Here is a 24,498-nt window from a genome sequence, read left to right as displayed (position 1 = left end):
TTAATGGGAATGACAAGCAAAGATGCTAAATAAGTAAACAATTTGAGATCATGGAGGACCTTATAAAACATACTAAGAAGCTTAGACTATCATGGAAGGATTTTACATAGAAAAGTGATAGCGCAAGATTCGGGTTCTAGAATGATTGCTCTTAGTGTCCTTGTTGGAGGTGCATAGTAGGTGGGGAAATCTGTGGGAGGTTTTTGAAGTACTCTAGGCCAGAAATGATGAGGGTCTAAACCAAACAGCTAGCATGAGAAAAAGATTTCTGAGAGAGGTTTGGACGATATATTTGGCTGGGCTTCATAATTGTAGATAAGGGAGAAAAAAGAGTAAAGAATGACTCTTAGATTTTATTTTTTTTTAATTTTTATTTTTTAAAAATATATTTTATTGATTTTTTACAGAGAGGAAGGGAGAGAGATAGAGAGTTAGAAACATCGATGAGAGAGAAACATCGATCAGCTGCCTCCTGCACATCTCCTACTGGGGATGTGCCCGCAACCCAGGTACATGCCCTTGACCGGAATCGAACCTGGGACCCTTCAGTCTGCAGGCCGACGCTCCATCCACTGAGCCAAACCGGTTTCGGCCGACTCTTAGATTTTAGCTTGGGTATCTCATGTATGCAGAGTGAGCATTTAGATCTGAGAGTATGAGGAGACTAAATTGTTCATCACTTCTAAGTACAAAACAAGTAAAAATAGAAATTATGAAAAAATGGATTTAAACAGTTAAAAATAGGAAATTCCAGTAGCTGTTATTAATCCTTAAAGCTAGGTCCTGAGAGATTTTCTAATTGCCTTCCTTGGTAATCTCTTGGAGATTTTGATCGATTTCCGTTTTTCTGGATTGAGTAAGATACAGTCCAACTTAGATGATGAGGGGAAAAGTGACCTCCTTAAATCATTCATCTGTGTAAAGAGAGATTAAATTCTAATTTTATTTATTTTTCATTATAGGTGATGAAGATGGTAATGACCTTAACAGCTATAGAGTCTGGCTGTATTCATTATGTCAAGCGGCCTGGAGCAGCTCTTGACCCTGGGTGTGTAATAGCCAAAATGCAGTTGGATAACCCCAGCAAGGTCCAGCAGGTAAGTAGGAAGGGACTTTTAATATTGCTTTTTGGCCCGGCTGGTGTGGCTCAGAGGTTGAGCGGCGACCTATGAATCAGGAGGTCAAGGTTCAATTCCTTGTCGGGGCATATGCCTGGGTTGTGGGCTCGATCCCCAGCAGAGGGCATGCAGGAGGCAGCCGATCAATGTTGATGCATTGAGGTTTCTATCTCTCCCTCTGCCTTCCTCTCTCTCTAAAATCAATAAAAACATATTGAAAAAATACTGCTTTCTAAGAGCTAATTACATGACAGGTAATTTGGAGGGGCAAATGATTTCTGTGCTTGGTTTGCCAGTTTTTCTTAAGCTTTGCCCCCTGATCGTATGCCTTATTTTTGTGTTTATAGTATTATGAATTTAGAGTTTGCAGGAGTTATTATGATAATAAGATTCTATGATTGTTTTTTTATGATGCTTCCTCCATTGACTTCTTTCCTTATAGTTGCAAATGGTGAAGGGGTGTCTTGATTTTTGAATGATGATTCTAAGTTGCAGTGGTATGTTTGCACCCTGCATAGAAGGTAGGGGATGACTTGATTTCTCATTGGGTTGACAGGCTGAGCTTCACACCGGCAGTCTGCCACAGATCCAGAGCACAGCACTCAGAGGCGAGAAGCTCCATCGAGTGTTCCACTATGTCCTGGACAATCTGGTCAACGTGATGAATGGATACTGCCTTCCAGATCCTTTCTTTAGCAGCAGGGTATGAATCACTTCTCTTTGGGAAGGGATGTACAAATAAGGTAAGGTACCTGTTCTCCAAGATAGTTTAAAAGTTGCAAAAGAATGTTTTTTTAGATGGACTTCTTTCCCCTTTAGTTTAGGGAGTTGAAGTCTTTAAATCCTTGCTTCTTATCCATTTTATCGACTTCACATATAATTGGGCAGTGTTAGATGCTTTTATTGCAATTTTGAAGTAAGTACTATATGATAGTGAATTCAGATATATATCATTTTATTGTGCTAATTTGTCTGGATCCTATTTTATTATTTCCTTCTTCTTAGGTAAAAGACTGGGTAGAGCGGTTGATGAAGACTCTCAGAGATCCCTCCTTACCTCTCCTAGAATTGCAAGATATCATGACCAGTGTCTCTGGCCGCATCCCCCCCAACGTGGAGAAGTCTATCAAGAAGGAAATGGCTCAGTATGCTAGCAACATCACATCAGTCCTCTGTCAGTTTCCCAGCCAGCAGGTATTTATAGAGCAACAGTATCATTTTCTAATGGCCACCATTTCTTTACTCTCTGGATGTTGTGCTGTTAAAGTTTTAAGCATTATGCCCTTCAAAAAACTGCCACACATACAAGCCCAGTAATTAAAGTACTGTATGTGACATGTAAAGTATCTGTGGTTATGAGGGACATATACCCAAATCAGAGATATCTTTATGAATTTAAAGTGAAGGATATTCACAGTTTTATTATCAAAGACTTCTTTAACACCTCAGCAGCATGTGTATCCTTAAAGCCAATTTGCATGTAGGGAGTAAAGCTAGGCAAGCGGGGAGTAAAGTTTTGACCTTGACCTTTGATATATCTTGATTGTCATGGCCTCTGGTAGGTTTTGTGATGTACTCATTAACTCATTTGGGGAAGGGTGAAAAGAAATAAAAGTTGTTTGCTTATTTAACATACGCCCCTAATCTATGCCCAGTAACTTTCAGCTGCTCCCTACATATAAAAGATAGAAATTATCATGTTATAATTAAGATTCTTAGTAGTGATATTATACAGGTTAATGCTTTGGGTCTCTTCATTGGGTTGGGTGTCATTTTTTTCTCTTTCTTACACGTTAGATTGCCAACATCCTAGATAGCCATGCAGCTACTCTGAACCGGAAATCTGAACGGGAAGTCTTCTTCATGAACACTCAGAGCATTGTCCAACTGGTACAGAGGTAATTACATGTAACTCCACATTCCCGGACCTATCCATCCTCATACCTTCCTTCCTTCTAAGTAGTCACAAAGAGATTTACTTCAGGTTTGACTTAGATAAATTAGAAAGCACTTATATCTTAGAAAATATCTTATATCTTCTAAATACCTTAGAATTGTGAGCTAACTGTTATACCCAATATTTGTGATAACTTCTTCCTATTCTACTTCCTTCTGTCAGTTATTAAGGCACAGAGATGTCATTTTATTTTTTCTTGCAATTTTGATAAAACTCCTAATTTTTCTTCTGGCACAAGGTCTAAATGTAACATTTCTTCTTAACTTATAGAACCAACTATTGGACTAAAGGAAGATACTCGTAGATTTTTCACATATCTCTTAGCCATTTCACGGGTGTGGTAATCATTTCTACTTTGCAGTGGGAACTGAACCCCAAAGTAGGTAGGGATGTCAAGTAGTTTTTTGTTTTTGTTTTTGTTTTTTTATTCATCATTTCTCTCTTTTTTTAAATATATATAAAAATCTTGTCTGTAGCCAGATTTCTTTTAGGCTTGAGATTTGAATTAATCCGGTTAGCTGATTTTAGGCTGGCCCCTTTCCTGTCCTATATTCAGAGGGAAAGCATGTTCAGTGGAAACTCTACAAAGTAAATCTGGGCTCTGGGTTTATTATTTAATAGTCTGTTATTAATAGTGTTAGCCCATCAGGTTTTTCAGTGGAGACTTGTTCTATATGCTTAGGTACCGAAGTGGCATCCGAGGCCACATGAAGGCTGTGGTGATGGATCTGCTGCGGCAGTATCTGCGAGTAGAGACACAGTTCCAGAATGGTAAGCCTCTTCCTGAAGACTCTGTGTCTGAGAGTTTCCCTGTAGGACTGTGCAGCAGCCCAGCCAGTTCATCCTGTCGCTAACACTTGTCATTAATAACGCTTCCTCCTTTCACCACTCCCTTAAAAATTAAGCCTCTCTAACCCACCACTGCCAAAGAAAGAACAACAAAACACAGCTTGATGCGATTGTGAATCCATGTGCTTCTAGGAAAGGACTGAGATAATTTTTCTAGTAGAGATTAGCATTCCCTGTTGATGTCTTCTTGACCTTGTATAGAATTGGTTGAATCATGACCAGTCTGAAATTGAGAAACTCTATCTGAAGAGCTTGCCTCTCAGCAGCTAATCCATGGATTGAACCACAGGCATCTGAAAAAGGTTCAGATTTTCCACTCCTTTTCCGTGTACCATTTAGGTGGAATTTATCCCTGGCTTTCTCTGAAGAGCTTCACTAAATGATGTATAAAGTCTCTAAATGTGAAACACCCTGGCTAACATTGTAAAGCTACATACTGCTGATACTGCTTCCTGCCACAAGATGGCAGTGAAATACCATATACTTTGAAATATTACATAACATTTTATTTTTTTGCTCCCTTTGTATTCTTTAAAGCAGGGGTGGGGAACCTTTTTTCTGCCAAAGGCCATTTGGATATTTATAACATTATTCACTTAATGTAATTCACTTAATATAAATTTATGTTGCTATGAAAAAGCACCTAGATTTATTGAATTTGTAGTTTCGCCTGTGGTTGCCTTGGCGGGCCAGACCAGATGATTTCACAGCCCTTATACAGCCTGCAGGCTGAACATTCCCCACCCCTGCTTTACAGGATGACTCAGTCACTCATAACCAGTAAAAATCCTCAAGTAAATATTAACACACTGAATCTAGTAATGTATAAAATAATACTTCACAACCAAGTAAGTTTTATACCACTAATGTAAGCTCGATTAATATTAACAAATATTAATATTAACTTTAAAAGAGGAAGAAACATAATGATCATCTCCAAATATGGGGGAGAAAGCATTTGACAAAATTTAATATCCATTCATGAAAACTTTTGGCAAATGAAGAATGAAATGGAATTTTATTAGTCATTTAAAGATTCCCCAACAAAAATCTATAGGCTACATAATGGTGAAATATTGAAAGCATTATTTTTTAGATTATGAACAAATACAAGGACATCTGCTATCATTACTCCTATTCAGCATCATACTGAATGTCCTAGCTAGTGCAGTAAGACAAGAAAAAGAGTGAAAGGTATGAGGACCAGAAAGGAGTAAGGAAATAAGTCTGCCACTGTTAGATATAGTATTATATCTACCTGGAAAGCCTCAAAGAATCCACATATTATTATAATTATTTGAAGTTTAAAAGGTTGCTACATACAAAAGGCAATATACAAAATTCAAATGTATTTCTTTATAGACAGTTGTTTAGAAAAGCAATATACCATTTAAAATAACAACCTAGAATAAATACTAAGGAATAAATCCAAGAAAATAAATGTGCAAGCATCTTTTGGAGAAAATCATAACTAGTTAATAATAAAGAAAATCTAAATAAATAATCATAATCTTAGATTGGAATATACACTTGCAAAATATTCTCTCTGAATTCATTTGTAGATTTATTAACATTGTAATACAAATTCTAGTAGGGTATTTGAAATGATAATATTGTAGGGACAGATTAGTAGACCAATGAAACAAAATAGCTCAGAAATAGATCCACACGTATATGTAATACTTTCAACATTAAATATTTAATTTTAAAAAATGGTTTGTCAATACTTAATAGAGTTGAACTTTTGTATACTCTCCAACTAGCAGTTTCACTCTTAGGTAATATACTATAGAGAGTTTAACACGTGTTTATTGGGAGACATATACAGGACTGTTTGTGGCAGCATTGTTCATGATAGTAAGAAAGACAGGAAACACTTTAAATATACACAAGTAGAATAAATAATTGAAATCTAGTACAGTGTATTTCTACAATGGATTACTGTTCAGCAGTGAGAATGGATGAACAAAGGTACACATGTGAACAAAAGGACGAATCTCAAAAATGTAATGTTAAGGGAAGGAAACCAGTTACTGTGGGATCCATACACAATGATTGCATTGTTACCAATTTGAAAAGCAGGGAAAATGAAACTATGTGTACATCTGTGATAAATGTAAAGAAAAGTTAAAGAGTGATTAACATGAAATTCAGCTTAGTAACTGTTTCAGAGGAGGAGTACATAGGACCCTTCAAAGGTACTAAAAATGTTCTATTTAAGATAGATGTTTATTCCTCTGTGTGTGTATTTCACAATAAAACGTTTTAAAAAAGAGAACACTTGATATCATTGCTTGCTTTCTGCTTAGTGTCTCTGCTGCCTTTTCCCTGGGTAAATATTCTTTTTACTTCTCCTGGTCCTAGTAATTCCTGTTACCAAGATATATTTCTGTTATCATTTCAAAGCTAAGTCTTTGTTGGGAGAAATATGAATTTATATAGGACATCCAATTTTTAAACAGCTTCCATTTTGTTCTAAATGGGTCTTTTATGAAATTGGTAGCTCTTTTAAATATTGTAGTCCATTGTTTTTCAAATATATTTAGTTTCATGTTGAAAAAAATCTTACATCCATCTTTGATATTTAAAATAGATGAAAGCAGAGTTGCCCTGGTTTAGTGTCCTTAGTATTCTGGAATCCATCCATGGTAATGCAGTTTGAATACCACTGTTTTGGTTTATAACTTAACATGGAATCTGAACTGAGGTGATAATCATTTAGTATTTTCATGATTTCGTAAAATTCTCACCCTTGAGATTACTCAAACTCTAATTCTCCTATACTTGGAAATTTAATTCTGAGGTAAGCTGTTTCTCAAAGAAGTGACTATTACTTATATCCCATGGTGGATATCATTACAGTATATCTGAAGCTTATGCTTCTGTTGCAAAACAGCTTTCCTGGCTAGAACTAACCTGTCCCCGGTGGCCTTGTGAAAGGCCAGTGAAAATATACATAATTGCTCTCCCTGCAGACCTTTTGACTCAGTGCAAGGTTCTCCTTGATCTATGCCTTCGTTTGGATTAGGAATTCCTAGGCATTTGTTAGTAGTTTCATGGACTTACAAGGGAAAATGTTGACTCCAGAGGTTGCAGCTATCCTTCTTGCGGTTGTTGAGAAGTTTGCATTGTTTTATTTTTAGCTAAAACTGTTCCTTCCAGTTAGGATGAAACACTTTTAGTGAGTCAGACATGGAACCAGAATATTAACTTGGAGTAGGCTTTAAAGATCATTGGGTTTAATGGTATTGACATTTCTTTTTAAGCAGCAGAACCCTCTCTTGTAAGGAAATCATTCTAGGAAGCTATGAGAGAGTTTCAAGTAAGGGTGGGGAGTTGGAGTTATCTGCAACCCCTTAGTCTCTTCTGTACACCCTTCTCCACCTCTCAATTCTTTTTAATGAAAATCAGGCTCAGAGAGGTAGAGTGATTTTTCCAGGAGCACAGAGGATATTGGGATCCGAGTGAGGCTTTTGAGCTCAGGTCTTATACTGGATTGCCTAACTCCTAGTCCACTGTTCCTTTGACTAAACCAGACTGCCGATTCTGTCCAAACTCCTCCAAGAAAGTTCTCAAGATATTTCTTCTCACAGCTTATCAGATGAAGTAGAGACCTTATAAAACAAATAGCATGTAACTGTGAACATCCATACATGGGTGAGAACCAATTCTTTTTGCTGCTTGCAGGTCACTATGACAAATGTGTCTTCGCTCTTCGAGAGGAGAATAAGAGTGACATGAACACTGTACTGAACTATATCTTTTCTCATGCTCAAGTCACCAAGAAGAATCTTCTGGTCACAATGCTTATTGTGAGTACAATTTTTCAGAACCTATAAGGATGGTTAATAATATGAAAAAAAGTATTTTTCCTTCTGGTGGCTGTGGTCAGAGGAAAAGCTCCTGTCTTATAATTGTAAGATGAGTAGGGCTCGGGTTGTGGATAACAATTTCTCACATCTGTCTTTGTCCTTGACCTGAAGGAACCTGCTCTACTCAGGAAAGAATTGTTCTGGCTGTTATGCATATAATCATGTGCAGGGACTCAGATCTCTTGATTCTACTTAGAGATGCCCTGTGCTTCTTCATTCCTGATGTCACTCATGACCGTAGCTTTGAAATTTAGTCTTATCCAGCCAGTGTTCTTTTTCATTATAACTCTGGTTTGTTCCATGAATATCAGCAATGGTTCTCATGTCCAAAATGTAAAAGCAAAAAATAACTTTTAGAAATCCAGTGCTGCCCTTTCCCTACCAAAGAAAGATATTTAAATGTATTCTACATCTTTTTTGGTCCCTTTCTGTTTTATTCACATGGAAATCTAAGCTCAGTGTTGTTTGGGGAGTAGATACATGATTTTGTCCCCATAACCTAGTAATATTAAAGTTAGTAGAAAGTGGGAATGAGCAGTGAGACTAGTTGATGTGAATAGGACTAACATACATTTGACTAGTGGATGGAATTTTTGTGGACTTAAGGATTTTTAAAGATGATTTGTAAGTCCTTCGCTCTTAGATTTTTCTGTTAATTCTAGGAATCAGAGAACAATAGGACTGTTCTTAGAGTCCCCCACCCCATAAACAATTGCCTTGCTCCTTCATGTGTGTCTTTTTTGGGGGACTAGAGTATGTTTGGCTTCTAGAGTTTCCTTTCTTGTCCCTTTATGGAATTGGCATTTTTGATACCTTAATTCCATCATTCCTCTTGGAGGAAAAAAAGCTATAAATTTTCACTGCTTTTTTTATTTCGTATATCAGAATGAAGGGAAGCTACCTCACAATAGCGCCACTCATTCAGTTATCTGCCTAGCTGGTTAACTGGAGAGGATATAACATTTTTTTAAAATACCCACTTTTAAAAGTATCTAATTGCAGGGAGAGTTCATTACCTTTGCTACTCTAGAATGGCTAAATGGTGGGGAAACCAGGATATGCATTTGAAAGGAAAAAATATATCAGAACTATGTAGCATTTCAGTTTCCCTAAGTGACAGGTTTTGACAAAGAAGTGATACTATCTATAGCAACTTGACTGATTTTTTTTTTCTCAATCAAAAGAGGGAAGAAATCTCTGGCTAGTTAGACTTTTTAAAAAAATTTAATACAAAGATTGCTAATTCTTATTTGGATAAAGCCAGGACTTTCTGATAGAAAAGGGTAATGATAAGGGAGTGGAAGAATCTGTCTGTTTGACCCTAAAATGGGGTGGAATTTGCCTTCTGAGGAAGCTAATTATGGTGAGTTTTCATTTTATTATGATTACCTTTTTAAGGACTTAACAGTTTTCTGCACTAAAAATAGACCAAAGCCCAGAATCCTTGGAGCAGCAGAAGAGTAATGATCGTCTAAGACTGTCGCTGGGTTTCTTAAATTCTAATTTGTAAGATATAGGGGCTCGGCTCGCTTCTTTTGCGGAGTGATTGTAAGTAACGCTTGCCTTAAGAATCTCATTATTGGAACACGGAGCCATATTTCCTCTGAGAATTCTGGAGTAGCTTTGAGCCGGGGCTGTTCATTTCTCAAGTAATCACGCTGGTGTGATGGAGAGAGAAAATGGCAGCTGTTCGGAGCTCAGGCCTTCAATTTTCTTCAGAGTCCAGTCACTCAAGTGTGTAATTACACGGGGGTGCAGCCGAGGCGTTGGGCCCTGTCAGAGAACTGGTTTGAGGCTTTGCTTTCTGCTTTTGCCAGTCGGACAGGCAGAAGCCAATGGGACTCTGACTTGCTGCTGTTCTTTTTCTCCCCACCTTGTCGTCCTGATTACTTCTTACCTGCATGGGTAGTACCCAACTTTCCAATAGACTGAGCACTTTGTTAGCGTTTGGGTTTGCAGGAATAAGATGGGGAGGAGAGGAACAGGAGGAGGAGAAGGGGGAGGAGGAAGGTTGAAGATGTGAACCAGAAAGATGGATTTGTCCTTTTCTTTGTTTTGGCACTTCACATTTTTCTTTTAAAAAGAAAACAAAACTCGATAAACATAGGAGGATCTGTAGGCTTTCATATCATTAACTTGAAAATACTAGCTGTTTTCACCTCATTTTGAGATTTGGAAACCAAGACGTTAACTGATATGATTGAGCTGAGGGCCTGCTAGCAGTGACGTAAGGATCAGGGATGAAAGCTCAAAATGTGCTCCTTTCTGCTCTGATATTTAATGAATGCCAGACATGGGCTTCCTCTCTTCTTCTGTGGCAACGGTCAGGTCCCCCACCCCACGTCTGCATTAATGGTGGTAGCTGGTCAAAGCCATTTTAGTTGTTTGGATTCCTCTTTCTGTATGTCTGACTGTCTTTTACAGGTATATCCTGGACCTGGCAGCACTTGAATCCCCTAGTTTGTATTCTCAGCTGGTTTCACTTTCTTTGCTTACCTTAGCTTCCTGATTGATGGTTTTGTGCCCGGCATTCCAGTCCCTGCTTTCTAGAAGTAGGAGTGTTGATGGTGTGCTTTGCTGAGCTAGATGATGATTTCTGGGGGTTTTGAATCTAGAGTGAAGGCTCAAGAAAATCCGGGCTTCTGTGAATCAGTGTTACGGAACACAGGCTGCTTCAAGGAAGCCTTCATCCCTTCCAGGTATTCGCATAACTTGCCTAGTGATAACATGCCTCAAGGACTCACAGCAAATTTCTTCTAATCTTTCACCCTATTGGAATAGCAAAATATCAAGTAAAATGCAAAAGTTCTGTCAAGTTTTCTCCATTTTGAGAAATTTTATGCCACTGTAGAAAAAGTCTGGAAGACAAACAGTAAGTTTATTATTTTGAAAGCTCTTCTCATTTATTTAATTTCCTAGGAAACAGCTTAGGACATTGTTTATGCTTACTAAGAGATATTTAGGAGACTCTTCAGCCAACTTAAGCAATTTTGTACCAGTAAAATGTATCAACACCCTCATAGCTGTCCAGATAGCCAAGTAGTACATAGTGACTACTTGAGTAGTTATCCCCTCACTACTTATATATCTTATTTCTGATATGGTCCACATGAACATGATATAAACCATACTTCCTTGTGAGTAATGCCATGCCTGTGAGCCTGTTTGGTTTAGACAGGAATCATTGAAAATGCTGATCAGTGCCTTTTCTCCCTCCTCTTTACATGACTGCAAATAATTTTGTCCAGTGTGTGGTAAAGAAGAATGTTTTTCTCAGCGAACCTGGTTTCCTGAATAAGCTGTGGCTGGTAGAACCTACCAGACCATTTCTGGTATTGGGATTAGTGGCTCACCCAGCTAAATGTAGTTAATGTCTTGAGCTCATTACACACTAGGTCCCATTCTTTTCATTTTGGATTGCCTTCAAATCTTAGGATGCTAAGATCAAGTTGGATTACCTTCTGCTCTTCTGGCAGTCAGCTATATAACTTGGGTACAGTTTTGATACTTAAGCATGTATGTTATATTCCCCATCATTTAGCCACCATCAGGGTTAAGAATAAAAACAAGAAATACTGTGTGGTACCAATGTTAACCATGACTGAATAATAATTTTCACTTGGGCCTGCAAACGTATGCAAGCGTCTTGTCATCCCAAAAGCGGCAGGTAGGCTTATTAAATGAACTGCTTTATAATGAGAAAACATCTGTTGACATAGTTACCATTTAATGTCATTGTTGCAAAATGTTCACCAGGATTAGATGGTGATGTTGGGCTGTCCAGTTGCCCGAAGGAAGTCTGCCTTTTAGGCAAGAGGACCCTCAACTTGTTTTTGGATGTTTGTATCTTGGGACGGGTAGTTCTGATGAACAGAAAGGTTTTATCTGGTGGTTTTTGTTTGTTTTTTAAGAACATTTATACTGTGTCTAGGTCAAGGATAAGATAGGGTTGCGAAGATTACTCTACACGTAAGTTTCTATTGCCAATCTTTGTCTAAGTACTAATGATGACAATGGAGAAAATAATATTTGAATGGAAAATTTCCAAGTCAGGATAAACTAATGGAAATAGTGATTTATGCCTACTGTGGAATAAACATCCCAGAAAGGTCTGGTTTCTGTACTTTATCACAGAGCTCAGGAAGATTGTCATTTGGTGATACTGAACGAATACTATATTTTCTAATCTTAACATATTTTCTAATCTATATTTTCTAACTTCCATAGTTCACTTTTCTTACAGATACTGTTTCTTTCTACCCCCTTTCACACTCTTTCTCTCCTAGCAGAAAGATGGAATTTAAAAAGTTTTTTTTTAAAGTCGCTTTGTGTGTTTTGCTTTTTAACTTGGGATAGGATCTGTAGTTAAGCAAGACAGTACCTTTATTTTGACTTACTTATTTTAGTTTAATCTCAAAAAGTAAACCTAGATTTTCCTTTAAGGAAATGGTTAGGTAGGTGGCTAGTGTTCTCATTTGTTATGTTGGTGTTTGTTGTTAATGTTGAGACTTCAGTCTGGCTATTTGCACAGTAGCATTACCCAGGACATCTCTTAGGTTTTTTAAATATTTCAGTGGGTCAGTGTGATGATTGAAGTAAGGACCTTGGAAAGGAATGTTTTCTCTATTAGGAACAATGAGTAAAGAGGGATTTATGTAGGAAAATCTTATCTAGGTTTCCTTACCTACTGTTATCTATCTGTTCTTTTGCTTCTGTCTTTTTATGGTCTTTTCTTGGTTATTTTATATACAGGGTGGGGCAAAAGTAGGTTCTAAAACACAATTTATTGTGTTTTTTTAATTCTTGTATTATTTTACATAGGAACAGCTGTAAACCTACTTTTGCCCCACTCTGTATTCCTTTGAAATTCTATTTTGCTTGTTAGCTCTAAACATACGATGAGGTGCATTTTCTCCCTCCTCTTTGCGTTTATGCCTTAGGATAGGTGGGATAGGTCCTCTGGTCTGTGACTGACTACATGCTCAGCTGAACCCTGGATTTATAGTCACTTTCTTAGCAGCTTGTCTTCTTCCCCCTCATATGAGTGAATTCCTGCGTTAAATAGGTGAAAACAACATGCACTTCCTTAACTATTAATCACATCATGTGTTTTATAACTCTGGACAGTTGCAGCAGAGCTCTGGTTGGTGGGTTGGGGAACCAGAAAGTATTCCTGCTTTGAAATGTTTGAGAAGCCTTCTTTTCAGAACAGTGATGTTGAGCACTTCAAAACTGTGATGTGGAAAATAGTAGGGGTTGTAGAAAAAGTATTGTAGGAAATTAACATCGGCTCCAAAAGCCAAAAGTCCCAAGCTTTTATTTATACAGCTGGGGTCATGGACTATAAAGACTCTCCCTGAGATGGGAAAGGTCTAAGTATGAATGGAGATTCTTCAAGAAAATGGCTGGTCATCAAGGTAAGGAGGAGATTAAAAAGCAGCAACAAGAAGCCTTTTAGGATCTGGTCATCTTTCATATCCTATTGATAGTAAGGGGAGAATAAAAATTCATTAAATATAAAGGCAATTATTTCAAATTCCAAGTAGAGGGAACTATACCTGAACGTGTACATTTTATGTGATTTGGTATTAAGAATTACTACTACAAATAGCTCTGTAACTTTCAAAAAGGCCTTTATAAAACCCGCACCTGTAGTTTTCAGCTTAGATGAAAATTACATAGATGAATTTAGGGAATAAAATGACATTCCACTGGAGAAGAAAATTTTCCTCAAAATATGTTACTTTTCTTAACAATGTTTAATTCTTAGGCGAGAAAGGACCCCATGCTGAAAAAACCATGGATTGTATTGTAGGAGCTGCTTTTTTTTCCTTCTAATCCATCTAAGGATTCACCATGTTTGTATATTGTGGAATGGTTCTTTTTTTTTTTATCTTTATTATTCAGATTATTACAGTTCCTCTTTTTTCCCCCCATAGCTCCCCTCCACCCGGTTCCCACCCTACCCTCTGCCCTTACCCCCCCCACTGTCCTCATCCATAGGTGTACGATTTTTGTCCAGTCTCTTCCCGCACCCCACACCTCTTTCCCCCCGAGAATTGTCATTCCCCTCCCTTTCTATGCCCCTGATTCTTTTATATTCACCAGATTTTTTATTCACTTGATTTTTAGATTCACTTGTTGATAGATATGTATTTGTTTTTCATAATTTTTATCTTTACTTTTTTCTTCCTCCTCCTCTTCTTAAAGAATACCTTTCAGGCCCTGACTGGTTTGGCTCAGTGGATAGAGCGTCGGCCTGCGGACTCAAGGGTCCCCAGTTTGATTCCAGTCAAGGGCATGTACCTTGGTTGCAGGCACATCCCCAGTGGGGGGGTATGCAGGAGGCAGCTGATCGATGTTTCTCTCTCATCGATGTTTCTAACTTTCTATCCCTCTCCCTTCCTCTCTGTAAAAAATCAATAAAATATATTAAAAAAAAAAAAAAAAAGAATACCTTTCAGCATTTCATATAATACTGGTTTGGTGGTGATGAACTCCTTTAGCTTTTTCTTATCTGTGAAGCTCTTTATCTGACCTTCAATTCTGAATGATAGCTTTGCTGGGTAAAGTAATCTTGGTTGTAGGTTCTTGCTATTCGTCACCTAGAATATTTCTTGCACTCCCTTCTGGCCTGCATAGTTTGTGTGGAGAAAGCAGCTGACAATCGTATGGGTACTCCCTTGTAGGTAACTAACTGTTTTTTCTCTTGCTGCTTTTAAGATTCTCTCTTTGTCTTTTGTTCTTGGCATTTTAATTTTGATGTGTCTTGGTGTGGTCCTCTTTGGATTCCTTTTGTGTGGGGTTCTCTGCGCTTCCTGGACTTGTAAGTCTATTTCTTTCACCAGGAAGGGGAAGTTTTCTGCCATTATTTCTTCAAATAGGTTTTCAATATCTTGCTCTCTCCCTTCTTCTGGCACCCCCATAATTCGGATGTTGTCCCATTCACTTGAAGTTGTCCCAGAGGCTCCTTATACTATCTTCATATTTTTGGATTCTTTTTTCTTTTTGCTTTTCTGGTTGGGTGTTTTTTACTTCTCCGTACTTCAAATCTTTGACTTGATTCTTGCGATCCTCTAGTCTGCTATTGGATCTCTGTATAATATTCTTTATTTCAGTCAGCATATGATTAATTTCTAGTTGGTCCTTTTTCATATCCTCGAGGGTCTCACTAGACTTATTGAGAGTATTACTAAATGTATCAGCGGTTTCTAGAAAATTCTTGAAAAACCTTAAAAGTGTGGTTTTGAACTCTTTATCCAGTAGTTTGCTTTCCTCCATTTCTGTCATTTGTGTCCTATTTCTTTGTCTCCGCATTTTGGCGGCTTTCCTGTGTTAATAGAGTGGCTTTGTGTGCTAGGTGTCCTATAGGGCCCAGTGGCTCAGCCTCCCCAGTTACCTGAGTTGGACACTCTTGGTGCACCCCTTTGTGGGCTGTGTGCACAGTGTTGTTGTAGTTAAGCCTTGATTGCAGTTGGTATCACTGGGAGGAATTGACCTCCAGGCCAATTGGCTGTGAGAATCAGCTGTGTCTACAGTGGGAGAACTTCTGTGCTGGAGACACCCTTCTGGGGCAAGACTTGCTTCAGTGGGGTTTTGGTGCTCACTGAGTCTGTTCCCTGAGTGTGTCTCTTATGGATCTGAGGAGTTGTAATCTGGATGGTCCCACTCTGACCACTGGGTACACTGGCACTTGGATCTCTAATGTAATCTGGATGGTCCCACTCTGACCACTGGGTACACTGGCACTTGCGATCCTCTAGTCTGCTATTGGATCTCTGTATAATATTCTTTATTTCAGTCAGTATATGATTAATTTCTAGTTGGTCCGCCTGAGGCTACCCAGCAGGAGCTATGGAGAGATCTGCAGATTCCTCTTCTTTGTTTGGGATTTGGAGGTGCCCAGATGTGGTCCAGCTGTGAAGCAATGCAAGCTGCTATGGGGCCTTGGGCCTTCTTTTGGATGTTCTGGGTCTCTCTGACCCAGCTGCAGTTTGTTAGGTAATTTTAGATTGCAAAGGGCCAGGTCATTCATATGCAAAAGCCTCTGCATACAGCTTGGGTGGGGCAGGGTCTCAGGGAATCAACAGGGCGTGCCGGGAGCCGGTCCATGCTTGCTGTTTCAAGGGACCTGGCATATATGGCATACTGTTCTTAATATGTTTGCTCACCTTCTTGGAACTATGTTTTTTAACCAAGGTCTCCTCTCTGAGAAAGGTTGTTTCCCCAGGTAGGGATTTTCCCCTGAAGTTAGGGAGGGAATAAAACCTCTTAACTAAGTGCCAGGTGGGCAATTAATCACTTTAACTACGAACAATCATGCTTAAGCTACATAGTCTTTACTCCCTGGAATGGAGATAAGAAAAGCCCTAACCTTTGAAATAGAGATTGATAGGATTGGAATCAACTGGTATAAATACAGATGTAAGAAGACAGAACCAAGAGAGACGGAACCTAGGCACAGAACCTACACAGAACGTTCTCTAGAGACAGAAGAACTTCGCTGGAGAGAACATGGCAAAAGTTCCTGGACAGAAACTGGCCTCAGAACCTAGAGACAGAACCTAGCGAGAGAACATGGCAAAAGATCCTGGACTGAACCTGACTACAGAAATTGGCAAGAGAACCTGACTAGAACCTGGTAACTGAACCTGGCTGGAGAACCTGGACAGAACCTGGCTGGAGAACCTAGCGAGGGAACTTGGCTACAGAACCTGGCTGGAGAACCTGGAGAACCTGGCTGGAGAACCTAGCAAGACAACATGGATACAGAACCTGGCTGGAGATCCTAAGGAGAACCTCTCTGGAGATCCAGACCAGAACTTGGCTGGAGATCCTGGCTAGAGATCCTGGCTAGGCTGCTGATCAACTGAACGCTGACTCCGTGTCCTTCCTTCTTCGCCGACTCCGTCTACGCCTTTGGGGACCCCTGGACCCGCTGGGGCTGGACCCCGGCATATGGCGCCCGAACAGGGACCCCTAGGTAAGCGCCCCACTCTCGGGATGGATAGGACTCCACCGTAGGAAGAGGGTGGATAGTCTTCGCCGATTCCGTCCACACCTTTGGGAACCCCTGGACCCGCTGGGGTTGGACCCCAGCATCTGGCGCCCGAACAGGGACCCCTAGGTAAGCGCCCCACTCTCGGGATGGATAGGACTCCACCGTAGGAGAGGGTGGATAGTCTTCGCCGACTCCGTCCACACCTTTGGGAACCCCTGGACCCGCTGGGGTTGGACCCCGGCATCTGGCGCCCGAACAGGGACCCCTAGGTAAGCGCCCCACTCTCGGGATGGATAGGACTCCACCGTAGGAGAGGGTGGATAGTCTTCGCCGACTCCGTCCACACCTTTGGGAACCCCTGGAACAGGATTCCCCTAGGTAAGCCCCCCCCCATTGAGAACCCCACACTCGGGACGGATAGGACTCCACCAGGGTACTGCAGACCTCCCTATAGAGGATAAGTAGGGTAAGAAGGTGGATAGTACAGAACTTAGATTGAGAAGATGTGCCATATTGAGTCCAAAGAAAGAAGACTCTGTATTGATTCTTAGATTGAGAAGATGTGCCATACTGAGTCTAAAGAAATAAGACTCTGTATTGATCTTTTAACACATATGCTTGCTAGCAGAGGAATTAAGGTTACTCCCAGTCAGACAGAATGTTTTATACAAGAAGTATGTCCATGCTTTTCTGAGGAAGGAAAGGTAAATGTAAAGGCATGGGAGGAGGTAGGCCCAAGGAGCCTTATCCTTAACCCCACTGCAGCCTTTCCACCCCGGGAAAGTGCAGGATTGGCAAGCTCTCCCTGGGGTGATAGATCAGGACTCAGGTAATAGTGGAAAGCGCCAATCCTACTCTTAAAATGGATACAAGAGAGCATTTGGGGTTTTTCTTTTTAATGCCTGCTTTTAAAAAATAAAAAAGGGGGAATTTGCCGGGAGCCGGTCCATCCTTGCTGTTTCAAGGGACCTGGCATATATGGCATATTGTTCTTAATATGTTTGCTCACCTTCTTGGCACTATGTGTTTTAACCAAGGTCTCCTCTCTGAGAAAGGTTGTTTCCCCAGGTAGGGATTTTCCCCTGAAGTTAGGGAGGGAATAAAACCTCTTAACTAAGTGCCAGGCGGGTAATTAATCACTTTAACTACGAACAATCGTGCTTAAGCTACATAATCTTTACTCCCTGGAATGAAGATAAGAAACGCCCTAACCTTTGTAATAGAGATTGATAGGATTGAATCAACTGGTATAAATACAGATGCAACAAGACAGCAAGACCCAGAACTTAGAACACAGAACTTAGAACACAGAACTTAGAACACAGAACTTAGAAGATAGAACCTACACAGAACCTACAGACAGAAGAACTTCGCTGGAGAGAACATGGCAAAAGATCCTGGACTGAACCTGACTACAGAAATTGGCAAGAGAACCTGACTAGAACCTGGTGACTGAACCTGGCTGGAGAACCTGGACAGAACCTGGCTGAAGAACCTAGCGAGGGAACATGGCTACAGAACCTGGCTGGAGAACCTGGAGAACCTAGCAAGAGAACATGGACACAGAACCTTGCTGGAGATCCTAAGCAGAACTTCGCTGGAGATCCAGACCAGAACTTGGCTGGAGATCCTGGCTAGAGATTCTGGCTAGGCTGCTGATCAACTGAACGCTGTCTCTGTGTCATTCCTTCTTCGCCGACTCCATCCACACCTTTGGGGACCCCTGGACCTGTTGGGGTTGGACCCCAGCAAGGGCGGAGCAAACAGCTATGGTTGATCCTCAGTCCTGCCCTAAGAGGTCCCGGGTCTCAGTGTCCTGCAGTAATCCCTGCAAGCACCTCTGAGAGAAAGCCGCCCTCGAATTCCACCCACTGCCAGACAGTCCAGTTTCTCTCCATATGAGTCTGGGTCCCCAAAGACTCGCCCGGAACTGGAGTTCAGAGCAGTCAGGAGCTTGTGTCTTCCTCCCGATTGAAAAAGACAACCGAGTCCTCAGTTGCCAGCCCTTTCTGCGTGCGGCTCCGCACCTCTGCACTTCACTTCCGCACCTCTTTTGAGTCTCAGTGTACTTTTCTCTTTCCTTCTAGTTGTAGAATTTCTACTCAGCCAGCCTTCCTGTGGTTCTGGATGATGTCCGTTTTGTCTTTTAGTTGTATTTTTGAAGTGGTTGTGTGAGGCAGCAATTTCAGGTGTTTACCTATGCTGCCATCTTGGTTTCTCTGGTCTGTGGAATGATTCTTGTATAGCAAGAGGATAAATGATTTTTGAGTACAAAATTGTCAGAATATGAGATGGTGTTTTTATTTAGTGTGTGTTTATAAATGAATATTTTGTTCTTGTGTTTCTGTTTGGCACCCTCCTGGGATGCTGAACATTTGGTTTGTGGAATGAAAATCACCAAGAGTGGTTCCTTTTGCTTTACATTTTGCTTTTTCCCCCTAAAGAGGGAACAGGAAGCCTTAGTCACTATATTATTTAAAACCTCTTAACACATCATTTGTTATTTCTTAACGCAGAATCCCTTGACCCTTTTTAATAATCTCTGATGATTTCTTCTGCATTTTAAAAGTATAGTGTTTGTTTATAAAGAAATACATTTGGAATTTTAAATCTGAATGACTAAAGGATTTAGGCTTCTTCCCCTAGCAGCAACATCTTTTGGGATCTTCTTTACCACATTGCTTGAGACTAAAAACAAAAGAATACTGGAAAGTTTGCATTTTTTTTTTTTATTAATCCAGCTATATTGACTTTGTTTTTATTCCCTTTTCCCCATTTCAAAGTATTGGCCACCTCAATGTCTTCTCATGTGGATTTGTATGTTCTTTTCCACATAAACAATTAGGATCAGTTGTGTGGCCGGGACCCTACGCTCACTGATGAGCTGCTGAATATCCTCACAGAGCTAACTCAACTCAGTAAGACCACCAATGCTAAAGTGGCACTCCGAGCACGCCAGGTAAGGATACTTGTTGGTTATCGTGAGGGAGGAATAGTTTTCATAGATTGGGCAATGAGCTTTTACTTCATCAACTTACAAAATGCAGATGTCTATGTCCATTGCCCTCAGGACAAATGTTTTCATGTGATACATGTTTTTTAAAGAGAAAGGAGATTAATGGTGAGTATCATTAAAATAGGAGCCCTTTCCCCATATAAAATCCTGTTATCGTTTCCTATCCTTCCTGCTTAGCCCTGTGATGGTAAATCAGGGTCATGTGGAGGAAGGCAATAGACTCAACATTTCTTACTTCTCAAAGGGAGCTTGGAAGCAGGTGAGAACTTTTAAGTGTATAGAAAAAGAAACCAAGTGTAGAAAGCAGAAAGATAATGAAATGAATCTTAGGTGCTAGCAATCAGAACAACCCCAGAGAAGTCCAGTTAGTTTCACCCTGTAGTCTTCATTTCCATTCCAAAAGGTTTCAGCAGGGAAGCCAAGAGTTGTCTGCTCCCTTTGTGTTTCAGTGCATGGTCACTGACAGGGAAGCAGCATTTGAAGCTGCTCAGTGACCTTCTGCTTTCTCTACAATTGTATCCATGTCACTGAACTACTCAAAGTCATTGAACCTCTCAGTGACCTGCTGAGAGTATTCAGGTCCTACCATGTCCCTGTTTGTTTGTAACACAGCTTTCACTCTCTCTGCCCCTCACATGCATTGGTGTTACATCCCGATGCCTTTTCCTTGATACTGAGTACCTGGGGCTGTCAGAGCAGTTTTTCCTAGTCTGTCTTTCTACTTCAGAGTTGCAAAAGGCTAGCTCTGCTGCATCCACCTTCCCCACAGCTGCTCCCTGCCAGACCTGATTCCCAATTAACAGCTAGTCAAGCAGTCCCGAGGACTAGCGGCTTTGCAATGGTAAATCACATGCACTGATGGAACTTGATTGAAGCTGTTTTCTCTCTCTTCCCCCTTCCCCCCATGGGAAATTGCCCACAACGCAAATCATGGTGGGAGTCAACTGAGATGCAGTATTTGGTGGCATTGGCTTTATGTTACAGGACCTAGAAGTTGTTTCACTTGGTCTCTGTTTTATCTTTGATGCCTGCACTTAGAGATTTATATTTATTGCTTTTGTATCAGAGCTGCCTAATAGGAGCCTAGAATAATCACTCCCTCAGGAATTTATGCCTCTTATTTTGCTCTCACTCTAGGTTCTTATTGCCTCCCATTTGCCATCATATGAGCTTCGCCATAACCAAGTAGAGTCTATCTTCCTATCAGCTATTGACATGTACGGACATCAGTTTTGCATTGAGAACCTGCAGGTATACTTATAGCCCTTTACTACACCTCTCTGCACTTTTGTTCCCTTTACTCCAAGCATAGTTTAATTGAGTAATCAATCAATCAATTTTGATTTTTCATGCAATGAAGTTTTATACCTTGACTTTCTAAAATGATTTATACTTATGAATTTTTTTTCATTAAAAATACTGTTAGAATTGTGGCTTAGCTTAAAAATCAAATAGACTTGCCTTGATAGAAGTGTCCTATTGAAGTCTACTACCTCTTGTGCTTTCATTTTATTTTCATGCTTACTGTTAAGCTTTATATAGAGCCAATTTTATAAAAAAGTACTGGCTAATTTTACTAGTTGCAAGGATCTTGACTGTTATTTTTTAAACAACATTTTTTTCAGGAATGACTTTTCATTTGTCTATCTGTACATAAGGGTAATATTGTTATATCTAGCCAAGGGAATCTTTAGGCTTTTTGTTAGATTTCCTTCTGGGGAACCTAGAGAGGGAAGAAGGATGTTTTTGTTTATTTGGTTCATAGTTGAAATAGAGGACTTCAGATGGAGTTCAAATCTATGGTTTACCATAGTAGAGTATTGATACAATAGTTAAGAAATTGAGTACAGATATATGTCAGAAAGGGTAATAATAGTCATAAACACTTATATTAGCATATAATTAATGCATTATTGATGCATTCTAAGAATTATTAACTCTTTGAATGCTCACAACAGCCTGTGAGCATAGATACTATTATTTCCCCATTTTGTAGTTTGAGGAAGCTGTGATCACATGACATTCATAGACAAAAATCTTAAGTTTCACTAAAATGCTTCAATGCTAAATATGTCCACTGAAATTGTTCTTTTTTGGTTGTAATGGTTTAAGTTTGTCTTTGTACCTTCCAGAAACTCATCTTATCTGAAACATCTATTTTTGATGTCCTACCAAACTTCTTCTACCACAGCAACCAGGTGGTGCGGATGGCAGCTCTGGAGGTAAGTTTTCTTAGTAACATAACATGACATAACCTTTTTCTTGGTTTCTGGTTGAAGTCTTCTATTTGGCTATCGTATCAGTTCTTTTTCTTTGGCCTATGGTTAGTTCTTAAGAGTAGAGTCTTTGTTTCCCCTGAAACTAATGCTGAACTATGGTCTTCCTTGACCCTAGTGTTTTAGCTGATCTAACCACCAGCTTCTAGGGCTAGGCCCTAGTCACAGGAAAATAGCTGCCAGCATTTTTTATAGTTTCTACTTCTTAGATATATTTGATTCTCTCATGTCATAATGAATTAGGATTCCCTATAACACAATAAGTGAAAAAATGTATATGGTCGATCAGAACATGTACCATTTTGTGATTTAGGCCAAATAAAATGGATTTTAGTTATATCTTGAATTATCAAGCAGCTCTTATGAAGTATTTCATCATGAGAAAAAAAAGTAATAACATTTAATGAACTGTATTTTAGGTGCTTTATTTTTCTCACTTAGTCCTACAATTATTTCATGAAAAAGAAAGTGAGACTCTGGGAGGTTAAGTGACTTGTCTAAATTCACAGAGATAATAAGTAGAAGAGTTAGTTTGCATTTGAATCTGACTCACAGACTTTTCTGTTTCTCCTACAGCTCACTACCTCATTAAACAAAAATTGCAGGCCCTAAATACTGCTGTAAAATTGCCAAGTGGATGTTTTTTGAAGATGAGGAAAAGGGGTGTTTTAGATGATCTTATGTAATGTGACATCACTACCAGTCTGTTGCGAGCTCTTTTGAGTTCTCTATTGTATTCTGTGGGTAGCATGTAATGTATCCTACTCAGTAAATACCAAATCTTAAAAATATCTAAGTGTTTTATAGTACTTCCATGCCATTTAATGAGAAGCCTCCTTATATATTTCACATGCTGATAGAATTCTATGTAGCATTTCCTGTGCATGGCAAATGGTCTGAAGTGCCCAAGGTTGGACTGATGGTTTTTGGCTGAGATGAAGCCTATTGCTATTTCTCTTAACACTTGAGTCAAGTAGTGTGTTTGAGATGTTATATATCAAATTATGCCTTATGCTTTTGCCTAGTGTTTGGGCAATATAAATAATCTAAAAATGATTTTTAAATGAAAACTGAACAAAATAATAATGTACAGGATAGTAAAAAGGTTGAACTATACTACAAGTTTTTCTATCTTCACTCCTCATGTGGCCCAGAATCAGCAACTCTCATTTTTCTCATGCTTGTGTTTATCTTCTGTTGAAATGATTATGCATAATGAAGTAATAGTTGTGGTTGTATATGCTCTGGTTTGCTGAAGAGCAAACCTTCTCCTGACTTTAGGTTAATGTGAAAGGTTTACGGCACACCTAGAGGTATCCAGTAGAGTCAGGATAGTTTTGTTTCTATTTATAATCATGGGTGTAGTTTTAAGATTCCAGCTTTATTAGTTAAGGCAGGGTATTTTTATATGGAGCCTTGAGAATTCTGTCACCATAGACCACCTTCTGTCTCAGATACCTCTTTCAAGACTGTCTTTTTTCTGGGCTAACCATCTCTTACCTTCTGATTTTAAAGTGTATTTACTGAGGCTTACTTTTTAACCAGGTGTATGTTCGAAGGGCTTATATTGCCTATGAACTTAACAGCGTACAACACCGCCAGCTTAAGGATAACACCTGCGTGGTGGAATTCCAGTTCATGTTGCCCACATCTCATCCAAACAGGTGAGTTTGAGCTGTTATGTGCACCTGAGCCAGCCAGCACTCCATCAGGAGAGTTAAGGGGAGTAATGTGTATGACAATTCCATATTTTAAAAAAATATATATTTTATTGATTTTTTGTAGAGAGGAAGGGAGAGGGATAGAGAGTTAGAAATATCGATGAGAGAGAAACATCGATCAGCTGCCTCCTGCACTCCTCCCACTGGGGATGTGCCCGCAGCCAAGGTACATGCCCTTGACCGGAATCGAACCTGGGACCCTTGAGTCCGCAGGCTGACGCTCTATGCACTGAGCCAAACCGGTTAGGGCAATTCCGTATTTTTAAAAGCTAGAAATACAGAGCAGAAAATGAACAAATTTAAACCAGTAGATGAGAGCCTCTTCTGCCCACTTTTTTTTTTTTTCTCACCTTTGACTTGGAGAGATAATGTATAGTCTAATTAAGATAAAAGTTTAGGATAACTTCATTCATTTTTGCTTATATTGTGTCACTAAGGAAAGAATTTCCTAGCAGTTAACTTGCTGGAACTTTGCCAGAAAATCACTTTTTTAGCAGTTTAAGGGAACACTTGGAACATGAAAATATCTTGGGTGGAATGCTTTTCCTTTCAATAGTTTGCTATGATTTAAGGTGATACCTAAGCCAATTTCATGATCTCCCTAAAAACAGACACCTGAATTCATAGCAATTGACATATGCAATCAGTTTTTAAAAATCACACTCCAGAAGCAAGCTGAAATTCAAGT

The 24,498-nt window shown here is 39.5% G+C and overlaps 1 protein-coding gene across 11 annotated transcripts in view; it reads left to right on the top strand.

Moving 5' to 3' along the window:
- ACACA (acetyl-CoA carboxylase alpha) overlaps positions 1 to 24,498 on the top strand; it is a 277,027-nt gene that overhangs the window by 114,139 nt on the left and 138,390 nt on the right. For all 11 annotated transcript variants that reach the window (XR_004972815.1, XM_036340342.1, XM_036340341.1 and 8 more), the window contains 10 exons: positions 963 to 1,097; positions 1,675 to 1,821; positions 2,124 to 2,312; positions 2,916 to 3,016; positions 3,758 to 3,846; positions 7,612 to 7,736; positions 19,643 to 19,756; positions 20,951 to 21,064; positions 21,946 to 22,035; positions 23,635 to 23,753. Coding sequence is in view for 10 of the 11 variants with exons in the window: in XM_036340342.1 (XP_036196235.1) it covers positions 963 to 1,097; positions 1,675 to 1,821; positions 2,124 to 2,312; positions 2,916 to 3,016; positions 3,758 to 3,846; positions 7,612 to 7,736; positions 19,643 to 19,756; positions 20,951 to 21,064; positions 21,946 to 22,035; positions 23,635 to 23,753 (1,223 nt within the window). In the remaining variant the exon portion in view is untranslated. The remainder of the gene's footprint in view (positions 1 to 962; positions 1,098 to 1,674; positions 1,822 to 2,123; positions 2,313 to 2,915; positions 3,017 to 3,757; positions 3,847 to 7,611; positions 7,737 to 19,642; positions 19,757 to 20,950; positions 21,065 to 21,945; positions 22,036 to 23,634; positions 23,754 to 24,498) is intronic.

This window comes from Myotis myotis, unplaced genomic scaffold, assembly GCF_014108235.1.
Source record: "Myotis myotis isolate mMyoMyo1 unplaced genomic scaffold, mMyoMyo1.p scaffold_m19_p_17, whole genome shotgun sequence".
In the NCBI taxonomy this organism is placed as follows: domain Eukaryota; kingdom Metazoa; phylum Chordata; class Mammalia; order Chiroptera; family Vespertilionidae; genus Myotis; species Myotis myotis.
This window is presented reverse-complemented; position numbering and strand designations above follow the sequence as displayed.